Source organism: Coturnix japonica, chromosome 5 (genome assembly GCF_054131305.1).
Source record: "Coturnix japonica strain WE chromosome 5, WE-NBRP24, whole genome shotgun sequence".
NCBI lineage: Eukaryota > Metazoa > Chordata > Aves > Galliformes > Phasianidae > Coturnix > Coturnix japonica.
In genome coordinates, this window is record NC_140667.1 from 29,540,371 (window position 1) to 29,555,513 (window position 15,143).

General features: G+C 34.0%; 1 protein-coding gene across 3 annotated transcripts in view; it reads right to left on the minus strand.

The window, feature by feature from the left end:
- The window catches only part of RYR3 (ryanodine receptor 3), a 164,034-nt gene that overhangs the window by 23,908 nt on the left and 124,983 nt on the right, over positions 1 to 15,143 (minus strand). For all 3 annotated transcript variants that reach the window (XM_085549030.1, XM_085549031.1, XM_085549032.1), the window contains 11 exons: positions 12,738 to 12,752; positions 9,957 to 10,127; positions 9,067 to 9,126; positions 8,005 to 8,136; positions 7,396 to 7,508; positions 4,802 to 4,901; positions 2,037 to 2,146; positions 1,664 to 1,715; positions 931 to 984; positions 588 to 687; positions 248 to 327 (listed from right to left, as the gene is read on the minus strand). In XM_085549030.1, the coding sequence (XP_085405156.1) occupies positions 248 to 327; positions 588 to 687; positions 931 to 984; positions 1,664 to 1,715; positions 2,037 to 2,146; positions 4,802 to 4,901; positions 7,396 to 7,508; positions 8,005 to 8,136; positions 9,067 to 9,126; positions 9,957 to 10,127; positions 12,738 to 12,752 (987 nt within the window). The remainder of the gene's footprint in view (positions 1 to 247; positions 328 to 587; positions 688 to 930; positions 985 to 1,663; positions 1,716 to 2,036; positions 2,147 to 4,801; positions 4,902 to 7,395; positions 7,509 to 8,004; positions 8,137 to 9,066; positions 9,127 to 9,956; positions 10,128 to 12,737; positions 12,753 to 15,143) is intronic.

Sequence of the window (15,143 nt, forward strand, 5' to 3'; positions counted from 1 at the left end):
CTAGAGTACACACATTTGGGGGAAAAAAGTCTATATTAAATTCTGTAAATTAAAAATGCCCTAAATTACCATTCAAAATGCAGATCACTATTAAGGAATGATATCACTGTTATTGGAACAAAAATACTCCAATATATTTTCATTGTTTAGCCTAAAATTAAATTAACAACAATAAAAATAGAACTAGAGTTCTCCAATTAGTTGTTTCCTTTATATAAGCAAGACTGAATAGTTAGAAAAGCGTTACCTGTTGAACTATTGTATTCCCACCATTTAGAATAGCAATACCAAGTTTTAGTGTTTCAACAACCATGGGTCCCGTATGACCTGTCCAAACAAGGGGACTGTCAATAAAATTTGCAATTATAAACAGATCAATCAGAAAGGCAGCTCAGAAATTTTAGCTAACATAGTTGCAATTCACACTTTTGCTGCATTATGTATCATGTATGAATCAGAGATGATAAAAATATCATATGCATAAAAAGTTGTATATGATATATGTATTTCATCATTATGCATATGTGTATGTATAGCATTATACAAGATAAAGTTTACAGTATGTACTTCAGTTCTCTGAACATTACCTTTGCTTGCACTGATCATCTGAAGGACCATCTCAGCAGCTCCACGATCATGCAAGCGAGCTTGCTGATAAAGAGTTCTCTGCTTTTCCATTTCTTTCTCCTAAGTATGGGAAAAATAATAATAGTAATAATAAATACAGTCTGGAATTGATTCAAGCAGCATATACAGATGAAAAACCTGAAGATGTTGAAGGCCATCTGCCTTCACACTGCCTTTCTTCTACATGAATAATAAAGCTACTCAATATACACTGTGGTATCCTTTCATTTATTCCAGTGCTTATAATTAAAATGCTGTCATCCACTTCAGACAATCAGAAAGAAGTAAGATTTTAATTCACACCTCAAATGTCTTCTCTTTGTCTTCCTCCTCCTCCTCTTCTTCTTCTTGACAGCTCTTTTAATGTTAGAAACAAAAATCACAAAATTTTGGTTAGTATGAAATATGGTGGCTATTTCTACAACAGTTTTGGTATTAAACAAAGAAAAAAATTGCAAGATATTTTTGAAGCCATAACTAAATCGAGTTAGAACATTTTAGATCCCTGTAATCCTTACAGAGTTGTGTCCATACATACTAAGAAGCTGATATTCCCTTTTTATTTGAATAATTCCAACTATATATGTAACTTGTAACTGTAGGTTATCTGTTCTCATGTCATCTTTCTATTTAAACCCATAATATTTGCCTTCATAGTCAAACTCTCCTGACATGGGAGCATGAGTTGTAATCAATAGGTTGCAAACACTGTCAGCTTCCTTTTGAAGGAATGCAAGCTCCAAAATAATTTCTTAAAGGATTACAGATCAACTAATACTGCCAAACTTGTTCTCAAGTCAGTCCTGTGCCAAGTAATATAAACAGGATTGTAACATAAACTGGAATTTTATAATATCATTTTAAAGTAGGAAAATCCTTACTACACATATAACTCTTAACATCTTTTTTCTTTTTTCCATTACAAATGTAGAAATTAGTAGGATACAGCAGTCCACATAAGTGACAAGGAAAATGTTTAAAAAACATTAGGAACTATTTGAGTGAAGCTATGGATGGAGCTTGAAATTATAGTTACCTTTGCCATCATGGCAGCATAGGCAATATATAAGGGATCATCTTCTAGTTTGCTGTAAAGAAAAGATATTTAAAAATATGCAATGACATAGCAATAAGAAGATAATACTCCTGATAATACATAAATACTACTTTGATCAATGCAAACATTCATAATCTATGTGAAATCCCATTATTATTCTACTGTAAAATTCTGTTGTATCTATGAGGACTGCTTAGAGTACCAAACGAAAAAACAAAAACAAACGAAGAAGTAGTATACACCATGGACAATACTACATTGCAGTTATGTTAGTTCACTTATGTAATGTTACTAGAAATTCAGTTTCTGGGTGTTTTTACTCAATTCAGTTTTCAACATGGCTCTTTCTTACCTCCTCTCTGTGAGAGCATTGCGACTGAAATAAAGGATAATCTGATGAAGTGGGTCAGGTTGTTCTTTCTCTGTATCTTCCTCTTCTTCTTCCTCCTTTTTTGGAGATGTCTGTGTTAGAAAGATTTATATCAGAATATACAAATTAAGCTTCGTGATTAAGAAAAAATATGAGCCAGTAAGCTTAGGAAAGGGTTTCAGTAATTTTGTCTAATTTACATTAATGTAATATTAATGTAGTTACCTTATTCAGCAGCTTACCAGAGCCCACAACACTATTTGAATGTTTAACTAGGAAGGAATTACAAAGTCTGATATATCTGCTTGCATTTGATAATACCATCAGAAGTTTCTCGCTTGCAAGGCATTAAGAATAAGACGAAAAAATCTTAGAGAAGCCTTATTCAGCAGAAGTTGCCTGCATGTTTTCACTGGACCAGAACTAAAAGGAAGTCCAGCTTAAGCAGAACCAAGTGATAAATAGAATTATTTTTAACAACAACATCAGAAGAATCTTCTTCAGGCTGGTGTTTGCTCAATTACTTTCATGTGTCTGTTTTAGGTGACTTTGATATAAGAATAGAACTATTCTTACTGTCAACTTTAAACATTTTTGTCAGTTTGAAAGCAAAGATAGCTACACTGTCAAAGGAGCAGCGTACCATCCCTCCACCTTGTGATGCAACCCTTCAGTGGGGACTAATTATTGTAACATTATTGTAATTATGGTAATAAATGTTTAATTTACTAGTAAAACTGAAGGAACTGTAATTGCAGTTTTGATTAATGGTCACATTCTGTCCTTCAGCAGAATGCAGCAAGAGAATGAAGGAAAAACTATGACCATTCAATTGTTCAGAGTATGGGAAGAATATAATAGCTGTGGTATACAACGTTCTATACTGGGGGGTTGAAAACCCACAGTATTAACTGCTTTGCTAACACTGCAGCATCTCCTGATGCATCTTCATGTGATCCACTGAGCTGTATATTCATACATGTGGTGTTTAGGTAACACCAGGGCCCTTCAATACTAATTTAGAAAAACTGATTACAGAAGTGGAATATAAAGAAAATATTGTTTTTCAGTATCAATATTAAATAACAAAATGGTTAAGTTTACCAAGCACTTCCATCAAGTACACATGTAAACCAAACTTTTGCTGAATATGGCTGCATATATTTTCATCTCTTTATGATGAACCAACAAGAAAACAACAAAAAATAATTTGTATCAAAGCTGAAAATGTTAAATACTATGTGTCAATGAAAATTGAAAAGGGGAGAAGCATCAGCTAGGTCAAGCTTTAAAAAAAAAAGTAAAATATAGGAACATAGGAATTACCATAATCACAAATATAGTTTGATAGTTGAACTAAACCATTTCAGTTCCCAAGAATAAGTATAACATAATTCAACTGAAGGCATACAATACCTTGATGCATCTCACTGTGCATCACAGGATGGATGTCTTCTTGACCATAGCAGAAAATGACCTTATGCTCTGAAGCATAAGAATTCATACTTTATAAATTTATGCATATTTATACAGTACATTAAAATAAAATATAGGTCATAATAGATACATAAGATGTACACTACAATGGGCACCAAAAAATCTGCCCAATTATGTTAGTACTTACAGCCAAATCCTGAACTAGTTTCTCCTCAAATGAATATTCCTCTGTTTCTATCCAATAGTTCTGATAGCCATGGAGGAAGAGGTTAATAGAACGGTGCCTGGGGGGTTGTGAAAGTGAGATCAAGAGGGGTAAAGGAACATAGTAAAACAGCTCAGATGGTTAATGATTAGTAAGGATAAGTGTTTGTACAATTCTGATCCTCTGATTGGTCAGTGAAACCAAACACAAAACATAACTAATTTTCAATGACAGATCTGCATATATTTTTGAACTTTTTTTTTTTTGTTTGTTTTTTAAATACACACATATGCACATGCACAACTTTTTCTTCAGAAGGCTTCAAGAGTGCTAACATAGGTTATGAGAAAAACTGTGTGATTGGTGACTTAAAACAAGCATGGGAAAAATATATACTTTAAAAATTTGATAATAAGAGGGTAACACATACACCTACTAAATGTAAATTTAGTTTACTAGATTTAACACACAGATGACAGATGCTGGCCCTGAAGAACAAAATAATTATGAACTGTTACAGGTGAACCGACCACTGCTTAACAACCTTTTTCTTTTTTTTTTCTCCCACTTATAAATGAAAAAGAAATGCATAAAAGCTCAAGAAAAGAACAATTTTAGAAAACTCTTAGGTATATTGATTGATATTACACAGTATTAACTAATTCATCTGGTAATTGTTCCACCCAAAATACGACTCATGGCAATAAGACTACACATAAGATTGGGCAAACTATTCCATCCTTGTATAGTACTTAAGGGAAAAAAATATATATTTTGAGATGCTTTACATGATATTCTGAAGGTTGTTCTACACAGCCTTTTGATTCTATCCTGCACCAGTAACTATATAAAATGACTACTATACTATGGATTGGCTACGGACATTGTGCACATGAATTCTTACTTTATAATAATGCTGGTGTACAGTCAACTCTGTGCTCTCCTGCTGTTACCTGGGTGCCTTTTTATTATCAGTTTTCAAAAACTGACCAATCAGAATCTACTCTGAAAATTGTACAAATTCATGTTTTATGGCAACAATAAGTCATGGCTGGGAAGGAATAAGTGTGCGCATAAGGAAGAGGCTCTCCACAAGTTACATTACCGTTAACTTGAGTATAAGCCTGTCATACTGAGTTTTTTCATGTACTTTTTCCAGCCAAACACGTTGAAAGGTGCTCAGGAAGAAATTGCTAATTTTGTGTCTGAAGAAAAGCATATAGGTTTTCAATGAAGCACTAACAACAAAAGTACAAGTTAAATTCAATAAAATAGTCAGAAAGAATGTATTTGTTAACTCTGTATGAAATGTTGCCACGTATAACTTCGCTATCTATGTGTATCTTCGTATCTTCGTATCTATGTGCATATAACAGATGACAGACAATATGACAGACCATACAAATTTTCTTAAGGTAGTGAACATAAATACAAGTATCTTCGAGAATCCATTTATCAAATAAGGTAGCTTTTCACAGTCATTCATTAAACAGAGAACAGAAGAATCAGCATTTCCAAACTTCACTGATGTTTTTTTCCTCAAAAAATAAAATTGTTTCACAATACAGCTACTATTTTTTTTGTATCTTGAGGTAATTCTCAGAAAACTGAGTATTTGGAGTAATCATGAAATTGTTTAAAATAAGTTTTCTGTGATTTAACAAACACTGGCACTTGAACAGATGTTTAAACTGCTGAAACACCCTATTGGAATTCCTAAAACATGATACATATAAGAACACATACTGAATATAATTAGTTTTAAATAAGTTAACATTATGTTGTTTAGAAAGTCACCCGAATCTCTAGAAAATCACTGAAACAATTGATCATTCATTGAAGACATCATCATTTTCTAGGCAAAAATCATAACCAGTTTGCTTACTGCCTTTTAAATATATAATCACATCTAGAACTAATACCCCCAATATAAAGCTAAAACTAAACTGAGGAAATATACAAGAAAACTTCACTTGAAGTCATGGTGCAAAGGGATATACATAGCTCTTCACACTAATCACACTTCACTTGAGAATAAATCCCCAGGGTTCAAAGTTATCTTAGCAACTTTATGAATTTAAATAACAGAGGTAGTTATAACTGCAATTAGGTGTAAAATAGGGTGATAGCCTTATTTTCCTGTCAGAACCCTATGATTTATCTAGAAAAACGTGTCTATAAAACTAATGAAGTTTAAAACTTTGTTCTACATCTATCAAGGATCGCTTTTGCCCTTGCCTTTTTTGAAATACACACAAAAATAAATCAGTAAAAATAGTTTTATCAGAATTTGTTTTTAGAATCTGAGGGAAGAAATAACTGGACAGATTTGCTTAATCTTCATACTGAAATGAGGTGTAAGCTCCACCATAGAATGGATGTACCACAAAGCTTGAGAAGAAACAACCCCACTTTTTAGATCCAGAACCCATTTGAGCTCTTGGCATATTTTCCATCAACCTTAAGAATCCTAAATATTTATATATCTTTAAGACAAAAATAAGATGAACTATTTTTATCATTTGGGTGCTCATTTATATTCTGCACACTTATTTAATGATTACTGATATAAAAACCACTCACAAAAATGTTCTAGTGAGATATCTACGATTTTCTCTTGTTTTTTCTAAAGATAACTTGTAAAAATAATAAAGTCAATACTTCAGATCTAATTGGTTTGGTTTTGTGTTGCCGTTAAACCTTTTCATTTTCTCTGTCTCAATAAGAACTGCTTGGTAGCAATGGGAAAGTTTAGAGAAACTGCTATAATGTACAACTGCTAGTTTTCATAATTGTTTTACTTTTACAGCTGAAGTTTTGTCTTGTGCGTACCTAGCATTTTTCTCAGTACATTAGTGGCAAAGCTACAGACCTTTAGCTAACATGAAACATGTATATAAATCAGTGCACAAAAACATTAAACACTGAAGAGGAAAGAGCACAAAAGAAGTTAAGAAGCAAATCTAATTAGTGATGTTCTTAGGTTCTATCTGAATATAAAGCAGATGCATTGAAAAGGAATAGGGTAAGGGTAAGGACGCCAAGCCACATGGTATTAATACTTGGTTTAAAGCAGCAGACGGACATAGGCACAGGATGCACTTTCTCTCAGACGTGGTGGTTTCTACTGAATTAATAAGCCGAGCAAAACACATTTCCAGAATCTCACTCTGAACTGTTCTACCCCAGTACCCGCTTTAATGCAACATTCTGACACAATATCTAAAGATTTCCTTACATAAGCGTGGAGCATCCATGCAATAGAAAAGCCATACCAAAAATAATTATATAAGTAATAATAATACAAACGCAGAAGATTAAATCACAATTAATCAGAGGTGGGGGGAAAAAAAAAAAAAAAAAAAAAAAGAGAGACAGAAAGAGCAAATGCACCTTAACATAATTTATAATTTTCACAGAAAACTTGGTGGAATACAGAGAACAGCTGGCAAAAATGAAGCATTTTGATTTTGAAGCAGTGTAATTCCTATGGCTTTTTTCCCCTCTGGTTATTTGTCTTAAGAGAAATATTTTGCTGCTGTGAGGAATTAGCTGATAACCTAACCAACACTTTTGTCTTTTAAGCTCTATCACATAAGCTAAACAACTAGCAAACTTGTAGTTATACATACAAGTAGAACATTTCCACTGATAAATGTAAAGGAAAGTTATGGAAGAATGAATCTTTCAGCCATTTACCTGGGTAGGTTGTATAACGGTGCCATTCTAAAACAAGCAACAACAGCTCTTTTGCGTTGTTTTGACAGAAGTTTGTGCCAAACAGCTTTCTTTGATCTCAGTGGTTGTTCAACCTATGGGAAAATGCATTTTAGTATATACAATAGAAACTCTTCACCTTTTATTCAAAGTTTCATTGTTAGCCACTGATAGCCACATAGTTAACAAATTATAAAATATCACAATGTTCTGCTTTATTTGGAAACAGATCTGTTTTTTGGTTTTGTTTTTAAGTAATTTTAAAAAATCCTCTGGGCTTTATATTCAATACCTCTGAATTTATACAGAGAGGCTTAAGAATATCATATGGATGGGACTCCTTGATGTGAATGTATTTGCAGAGGCAAATATGTCCTGAGTTTTCTCTGGACGTAAACTTAGGTACTGAGGCAGGTATCATTTAAAACGTTGCATATATGCACATGGGTGTGTGTGCGTGCATGCATGTATAATAATTACTCTTATCTGGAAACGTTAATAATGACACTAACTTAATGGGAAATCATTTCTATGAGGTAATAACCTCATTCTAGTTTAAAACAAGCAGAGTAGAGATATATAAATTTATACCTGATCTAGATGATAGAGAGCAGCTGATATCCTCTGCACACGTTCCACATTTTTCTCAGGGTCAGAAGGCTCATCGCTCTTCAGAATGTCTTTATATAGATTTAACTGCCATTTCACAGCTGGATCATCAGACTAAAAAGCAACATATCTCATACTTAGCACGCTGAATGAAGATAGTGAATTGGACTACCACCACTATTTGTCTTGTAGAACCATATAGAATAGCTGTGTTGGAAGAGACCAGAAAGCCCACGCAGTTCTAACCCACCTAGCATGGGCAGGGCTGCCACCCACCAGCTCAGGCTTTCCGGGGCCCCATCCAACCCCATCTTGAACACCTCCAGACATGCTGTACCCACAGCTTCTCTGGGCAGCCTGTTCTGCAGCCTTGTGGCATAATGAAGAATATTATATATGTACCCATTTTATCTGTCCCTTTTAGTCCAGATTAGCATTTGCTGGTTGCTCAGAAAAGTAGCCTTAGATTCTGAACTCAGTTTTCAAGAAAGGTTCTGTGTTTTTATTTTCTCAAACTGCACAGATACATCTGTATTTCAAATAAGGTAGCACATTTAACGCTGAGATTACTGGGCTTCTGCACTCAGTACAGTGTAAAGCCGTTTTACAGATTTTATTAAAGACAGCTGGAATTTCAGTAGGTGAAGAGTCACAGCCAACAAAAGCCCATAGTTTGGGCTTTTTTTCAACACTCCAGAAGTATATACCAAGAAACACACTGGAATACTTACTGTGTCTAAATTGAGAAAGCTCAAATTTATTAGCAACAAGACAGTCATTCTCTGCTAAAGAAAAATGAACTACTTGAATAAGAACTTAAGATCAATGGGCATGATTTTTGAACATAATACCAGCCAAAGCCATCAAGAAACCACTTATTGCCTTGAAAATATTATAAGGAAAAATAATGAAATGGTAACTTTTATAATAGCTTTTCACTTTTTGTCCTTTAGTACCAAGACTGTAATAAACAATTGCAGTTTTCATGTTTAATAGTGCTATGCCACACCTGCATCTTTAAGACAGATTTTCTTTTATTATTACCTTTTCCTGCAAATGTAAGTTGTTACGTATATGTTCTTTGACTTCTTCATCAGTGTCCCTCTGTAGAAAGGTACAAGTATTTTTCAGTTTGTGAATATGATTCATGCACAACATCAAATAGTTACTGTTTCAGTGCTGGAAAGTACATAAATTACCAGAAGGGCTTGGGATGAAGGCTTTCCTTAATCGTGACCACAAAACTACTGCTGTCACCAGAGGAAAGAGATCAGAGCTTGCCCTCTGCTTCCACTCATGAGTAAGTCCCAGGCAAGAATGAGGCCTCCCCGTTGCCTCTTGTTCTCTGGGCTGAACGAACAAGCCAAGAGACCTCATATGCCTTGCCCTGCAGACACTTCCCCATCTTTGTTTGCCCTCCTTTGAGCACTTCATAATATTTTTATATCCATAGTTTTATAGTTCATATCTATAACAGCTTTACATGCTTATACTTTTGAACCCCAAACTGTACACATTACTTGAAGGTAATACTGCACCAAGGCTAAATATTGCAGGACAAGACAGTCATTTCTTTTGACTAGTTAGATCTACTGTGTTTAAGGTACCCCAGAATAAGGTTGGCCCTTCTGGTTGCCAGGACACACTGTTCATTCATACTGAGCTTACTATCACCCAAAATCCCTTTCTGCAGGGCTGCACTCTAGTCACCTGTCCACTTGCCACATGTACATCTAAGTGTACACTGTATAGAAATGGAAAATGACATGGAAACAATGGTAGCTGTCTGTACTCACTACTGTGTCCACTTCAAAATTCTTCACAATTAGAAGCCATAATTGCATGCAGTGCATTGACATTTTTACTATACAAACTGCTTAGATATTTACGTCTCAGGTTATTAAACTTCTGTTAATTCTTCGTTATTTACTTACATGGCTATATCTGGTCTTAGCCAATGAGATGAGCTCTTGATCTCCTGGAGTACACATATTCAAGCCGATAGGAAGCATCTTTTTAAGTGCAGCTACAATCAAGGATGTTTGTATGGAGTACAAATCCCCTCTGCGTTTTGATTTCTTCCTCTCTTGGTCTTGTCCTCCAGACTGTAAGAAAATATATTAAAATTAAATAAATGATAGGAAGGTAAATGGATGTAATTATTCTCCAAGCACACCCTTTTTCAACATGTTCTTCCCCTAATGGTCCAAGGAAACTATGTTCCTATGTATATTAACTAAAAGTGCTGCATTAGAGGGAGAGTGTACAGTCTTCAGTGGGAAATATAAAGGAATACTTTTTATATGCTCCAATTGCAGTAAAAGTAAGATTTCAATAGTAGCAAGATAGTATTTTATGCGTTCACATATATGAATCTAACTATATTTTCTGTACTTTTCCTCTCAAACCAGAAACAACTCTAGAGTTAAAAGCTGGGTCAGTCTCTGGGGACAATATTACTTTGCAAAGCTATAGAGACAAATTCAAGATGCTTATATTTTTCTTAGAAACTTACATAAAGATACAGACAAGTAGGGTCTGAGTGAGTGAATATTGTCTGATTTGCCTCAAATGAAAAATACTGCTATCTAAAAGACTTTGATTCAATGTAATAAAATGCCAATGAAACAATGCCTCTGGGAAAAGCACTGTCCTTCGGATTCGGCTAATATAAGTAAATCTGTTAATCCTTTTAGCAGCTTTGCAGGTGATGAATAAGAGGAAAAGGAGACCAAAGAGACACAGAAGTAAACACACAACAGATTTGTCCGATCTTCTTACAATAGACAGAATACAACAATATCTCACGCAACTTTTCATTTATAAGACAGAGAACCAAAATCTTTAGAACAGACCCATATATTTAATGAACATATGGTAAACAACAACAACATAAAAATAGCCCAGTTCTGAATTTTGTACCTAGATTAAACTCCTACTACACGCAAGGGGAGTTTTGCCTAAGACAATATTTCAGGACTAGGCCTCCAGGCTGATAAAACACTACAAAACAGCGGATGCTTGCATTTAACCCTCCACATCCTTTTCCCTCTGTCAATTAAGTTTTGCTGGCTACTGTTTACTTGTTATATTATGTTCCAAATAAGAATGCAGCAGAATTTATTGCAGTTCATATTTATGAATTATTGCCATGCTATTATCACAGTAATCACTGAAAGGAAAAAAAGTAGCCGTACATATTCTATTTGGTGGTAAATTTTGGCAGGTACTTTCTTCTAGATGGTGAATCCCTGTGTATGCAGCTGGTGTTGAGAGCATTTTTGCAGGTCAGAGGGAACTCACAAGGGATGTGGCTTCCTTTCTCAAGGAACTAGCAATTGCAAGAGAGTACTCTGCCTCAAAGCTTTGCTTTTGAAGTGTGGAAGTGCCTCAGAAAAAGCAATGATGTAATGGCATTATTTGTACTCTACATTGACAGCAGACAAACAAGTCCCACAATGTATCACTATATTCCAGTGGCGTCACTATGCATCTTAAGTTAGGAATACCAAAATATACACATGTATATATTAAAAAAAATTAAAAATTAAAAAAAAAAAAGGAAAAGGACGAGGATTGTTTTGCTTTTTTGCATCTTTATGCCTGGGGACATTTTACACATCTAATTTTCCTTATTTTCTTTTTTTTAGATTAATAACTGGGTATGAATAAGTTAAAAAAAAAAAAAAAAAAAAAGCTTAAACCTTTTAAAACATGAAAAAAAAAAAAAAAGATCCATTCTGCCTCTGCCATCATGTTCTGCTGTCTGTTTGCAAACCTTTCTGATTAAGTAGAGTCACAAAGAGAAACCTAAATAATAATACAGTTACGGGAAAGTCTGACAAAATCCAAGATCAGAATGAGGACTGTTTACCACAATGGCTCAATTTTAACTTAGGCTTCCAGTTCAGTTGATTAAGAACTCTTTAAATCACCATCAGGCACCATTCTGCTTCTCCAGTCACAGATTGAAAGGAAAGATGAAAGGGGAAACCATTCAAATGGATGCCAAAGGATTCACTTTACTCTTGATTACGCATCACTAATGAAGAGCACACCGTAAGTTGTAAAGTATGCATCTGTATCATAAAATTTTATTTAAAAAGTTAATACGAATGATGCCAAGATGAACTATGGTTCATTAGAGACTAAGGAAGTCTTGAATACAAGGATTACTGAAAAGCATCCTTGCACTTCACATGATTATGAAGAATTATTTTAATTTTGGCAAAAGGTAGTATTTCAACTCTGTACCTAATTGGACTTAATTCACTCTATTGCAATCCACTATTCACCTGAAGACACGGTACAAGTTATAGCATGTTTGTCCCACATACTTTTCATGAATATCATAAGCCAAATACATGTTTGCAATGACTCTACTTAGTTAGAATGTCTGCTTCAATATACTAGAAAACGAAAACACAATGGAAGCCAAATCAAAACCAAAGCAGAATGCAGAAGGACAGCAGAGGGGAAATGTTCATCTAAATTAAAAAAATGAAACTTTGCTACATTTTAAAGTAAATAAACATCTGGGTGATCTGAAGGCAATTTCAGCTGCTCTGCTTGAACATCACTTTCACTGTGAGATAGTTTAAGGGACTGGGGCCTTCAAATTTGTGACGCCACTGCTATGGTCAATGGAAAGAATGCTTGGAGCCTGATTATCTCTAAAGCTAAAACAAAGACACATCATGCACTTTGACCTGTACCTTTACTTGCATGGCCTGTATGAAAGAAAAATAAAGGGAAAAACATAAGTAAAAGAGATGAAAAGATGACAGCTTACAGGTTAGTAATAAACTTACTCAGCTCTACTAAGACAAAACTTACTGTAAGTTTGTAGCTAAAAATAAACAAACCATGTATGTATAATCAAAAGAAAACTTAACGAAATAACTTTTATCCAGCTTACTTTCTAATAAACGACTGAATTTCTAATCTTATCTTGCTATTCAGCATAACATTATACACTAACACTTGCACATCTAATAATTAAGCATAACAATATGTCATCATCGCATCTTTTCCCATATTATTAAAAAGAGCCATGCCTAGATAACACAATAATGAAAAATATTTCACTGATATAACCCTTTCCTACCCCCTCCCACAAACAGCACTGTGAAGATGTGACATTTCATTTATGTACACATTTTTTTCCACTGTGTAAAATGTTTTCTTGGTAGCCTGAGAGAAAACTTGAGTTAAGCTCACATCTCTCAGCAGTACTCACTTCGAGAGCACTTTTGTAAACTTAGCTGTAACTCATACATACACTTTTTCTCCTGTGTTATTTTAATAACATACATATGCAGTTAAATAAACCAGGTATTCTCACCCAAAGCTGGGTTATCGCTGTGTCGTGTAATCTCAGAAAGATAACAAGACCTTCTTGTTACAGTAAAACAGCACAAAAATTCAGCTATAACATAAAATAGTCCTTGACTGGGTATGGGAAAATATTATAGGAAACTTTAGTTTAAAAACAAAAATAACAACTCATAAAACCAAACAAGTTTCCTTTTTGGCTTCAAAATTCTGACATCAAGCTATTATTAAAATCTCTTTTATATCCCACTATGTTTATGTCACATAATAATGAAGACCACCTGCAAGTGAAGAACAACAGACTAATAATCAAATTAAGCATTAAATTTTCAATACTGTTCTCAGAAAAATAAAATTTAACTCAAAAGTGTGAAATATGTAGATTCTGCACAGACATCGCTCATCAGATACAGCCTAAATAGAAGTAAAAACAAGACGTTAATTTATTTGAAATGACCTCTAAAGTAATCCCTACATAATCTGCCACAATATAATCAAAGGAAATATTCTCAAACAATAGAGCTCAAGTTCTTGCAGAAAAACCCAGTATAAAATTCTCCAATAATCACAAATTTGCAGATAACATGCACTGCATATTACAAATGGGCACCACCACAATGCTATTACCTATACAAACTGGAATTATTTGACAGCCTCAGACTTGTCTAATAGGCCTATCCGAAGACTTTGTAAAAAATAGATACAAGTTAATAAGTGTGGGTTGATATAATAAAACTTCATTAGGAATTCCAAGTGTTTGGTAACTGAAGTTTCTGATTCCAAAGCTTACACATAAAAATTGCCCACATATGTATTACACCTTTACTGTGTAAAAGTAAATGTCAACATTTAGCCTTTTATCCCAATTAACTGTAAAACACAATAGGGAATTATTACAACTTAATAAAAATGCCATTTCATCCAGAAACCAATGAAAGCTTTGGAAAAAAGCCAACAACCAGTCAAACAAAAAAAGCAACCAAATAAACAGGTCAGTGGCTGAAATTCAAATTCTCTATTTCAACACTTATTTCAATGCAGTCTGTGTTACCAGCCTCTCCCAGACTGAAAGTTCTCTAACTTACCATTCCCCTCCGAGCACTCTGCTGCCATTTTTTTAGAAAAGAAAGATTAAAAAACTTTCTCAGCTGTTATTAAGTTTATTTGAGGAAATATTAACAAGTTTAGTATAATGAAATCACAATGGTGTACCACTGTTACTAGCTTTGGAAAAATAACTTAATCCTAATTTGTTCGCTCGCTGTATCTCTTTTTCCTGCATATGGCATATGAAGATATAGAACCTTCCACAATTGATATATACCCCATATTACTATCAATACAATATCCTAAATATTAAAAAAACTCATTATGTCTCTGCAGTAAGGCAGACTTGCTTAAAGCTGTCTGAGATCAGCAGAGATCCCTTCTCCTTTAATAGACTGAACTATTGTTTCTTGGACTGATTGCCAGTACCAACATTCACATGAATGTATCTCCACATTCTTGTACCAGATAAATACTTTATATAATTGCAGTATTAAACAAATGTAAGCAAAGAGAAATTGCTAATAAGGGCAAAGTGCTAATTATTCCATTGTCATACACAAAACAGTTACTTTCTAAACTGTCAATATTCAAGTAGATAATTATAAAATATACTATTCCTCTAATGTAATATGTGCTTTTGATTACCCTATGATTATATCAGTAAGGAACAAACCTTTTAGCATATCCTGAAGTTAGGGTAGTTAAGGTATTTTCTTGCTCATATTCAGATCTAAATG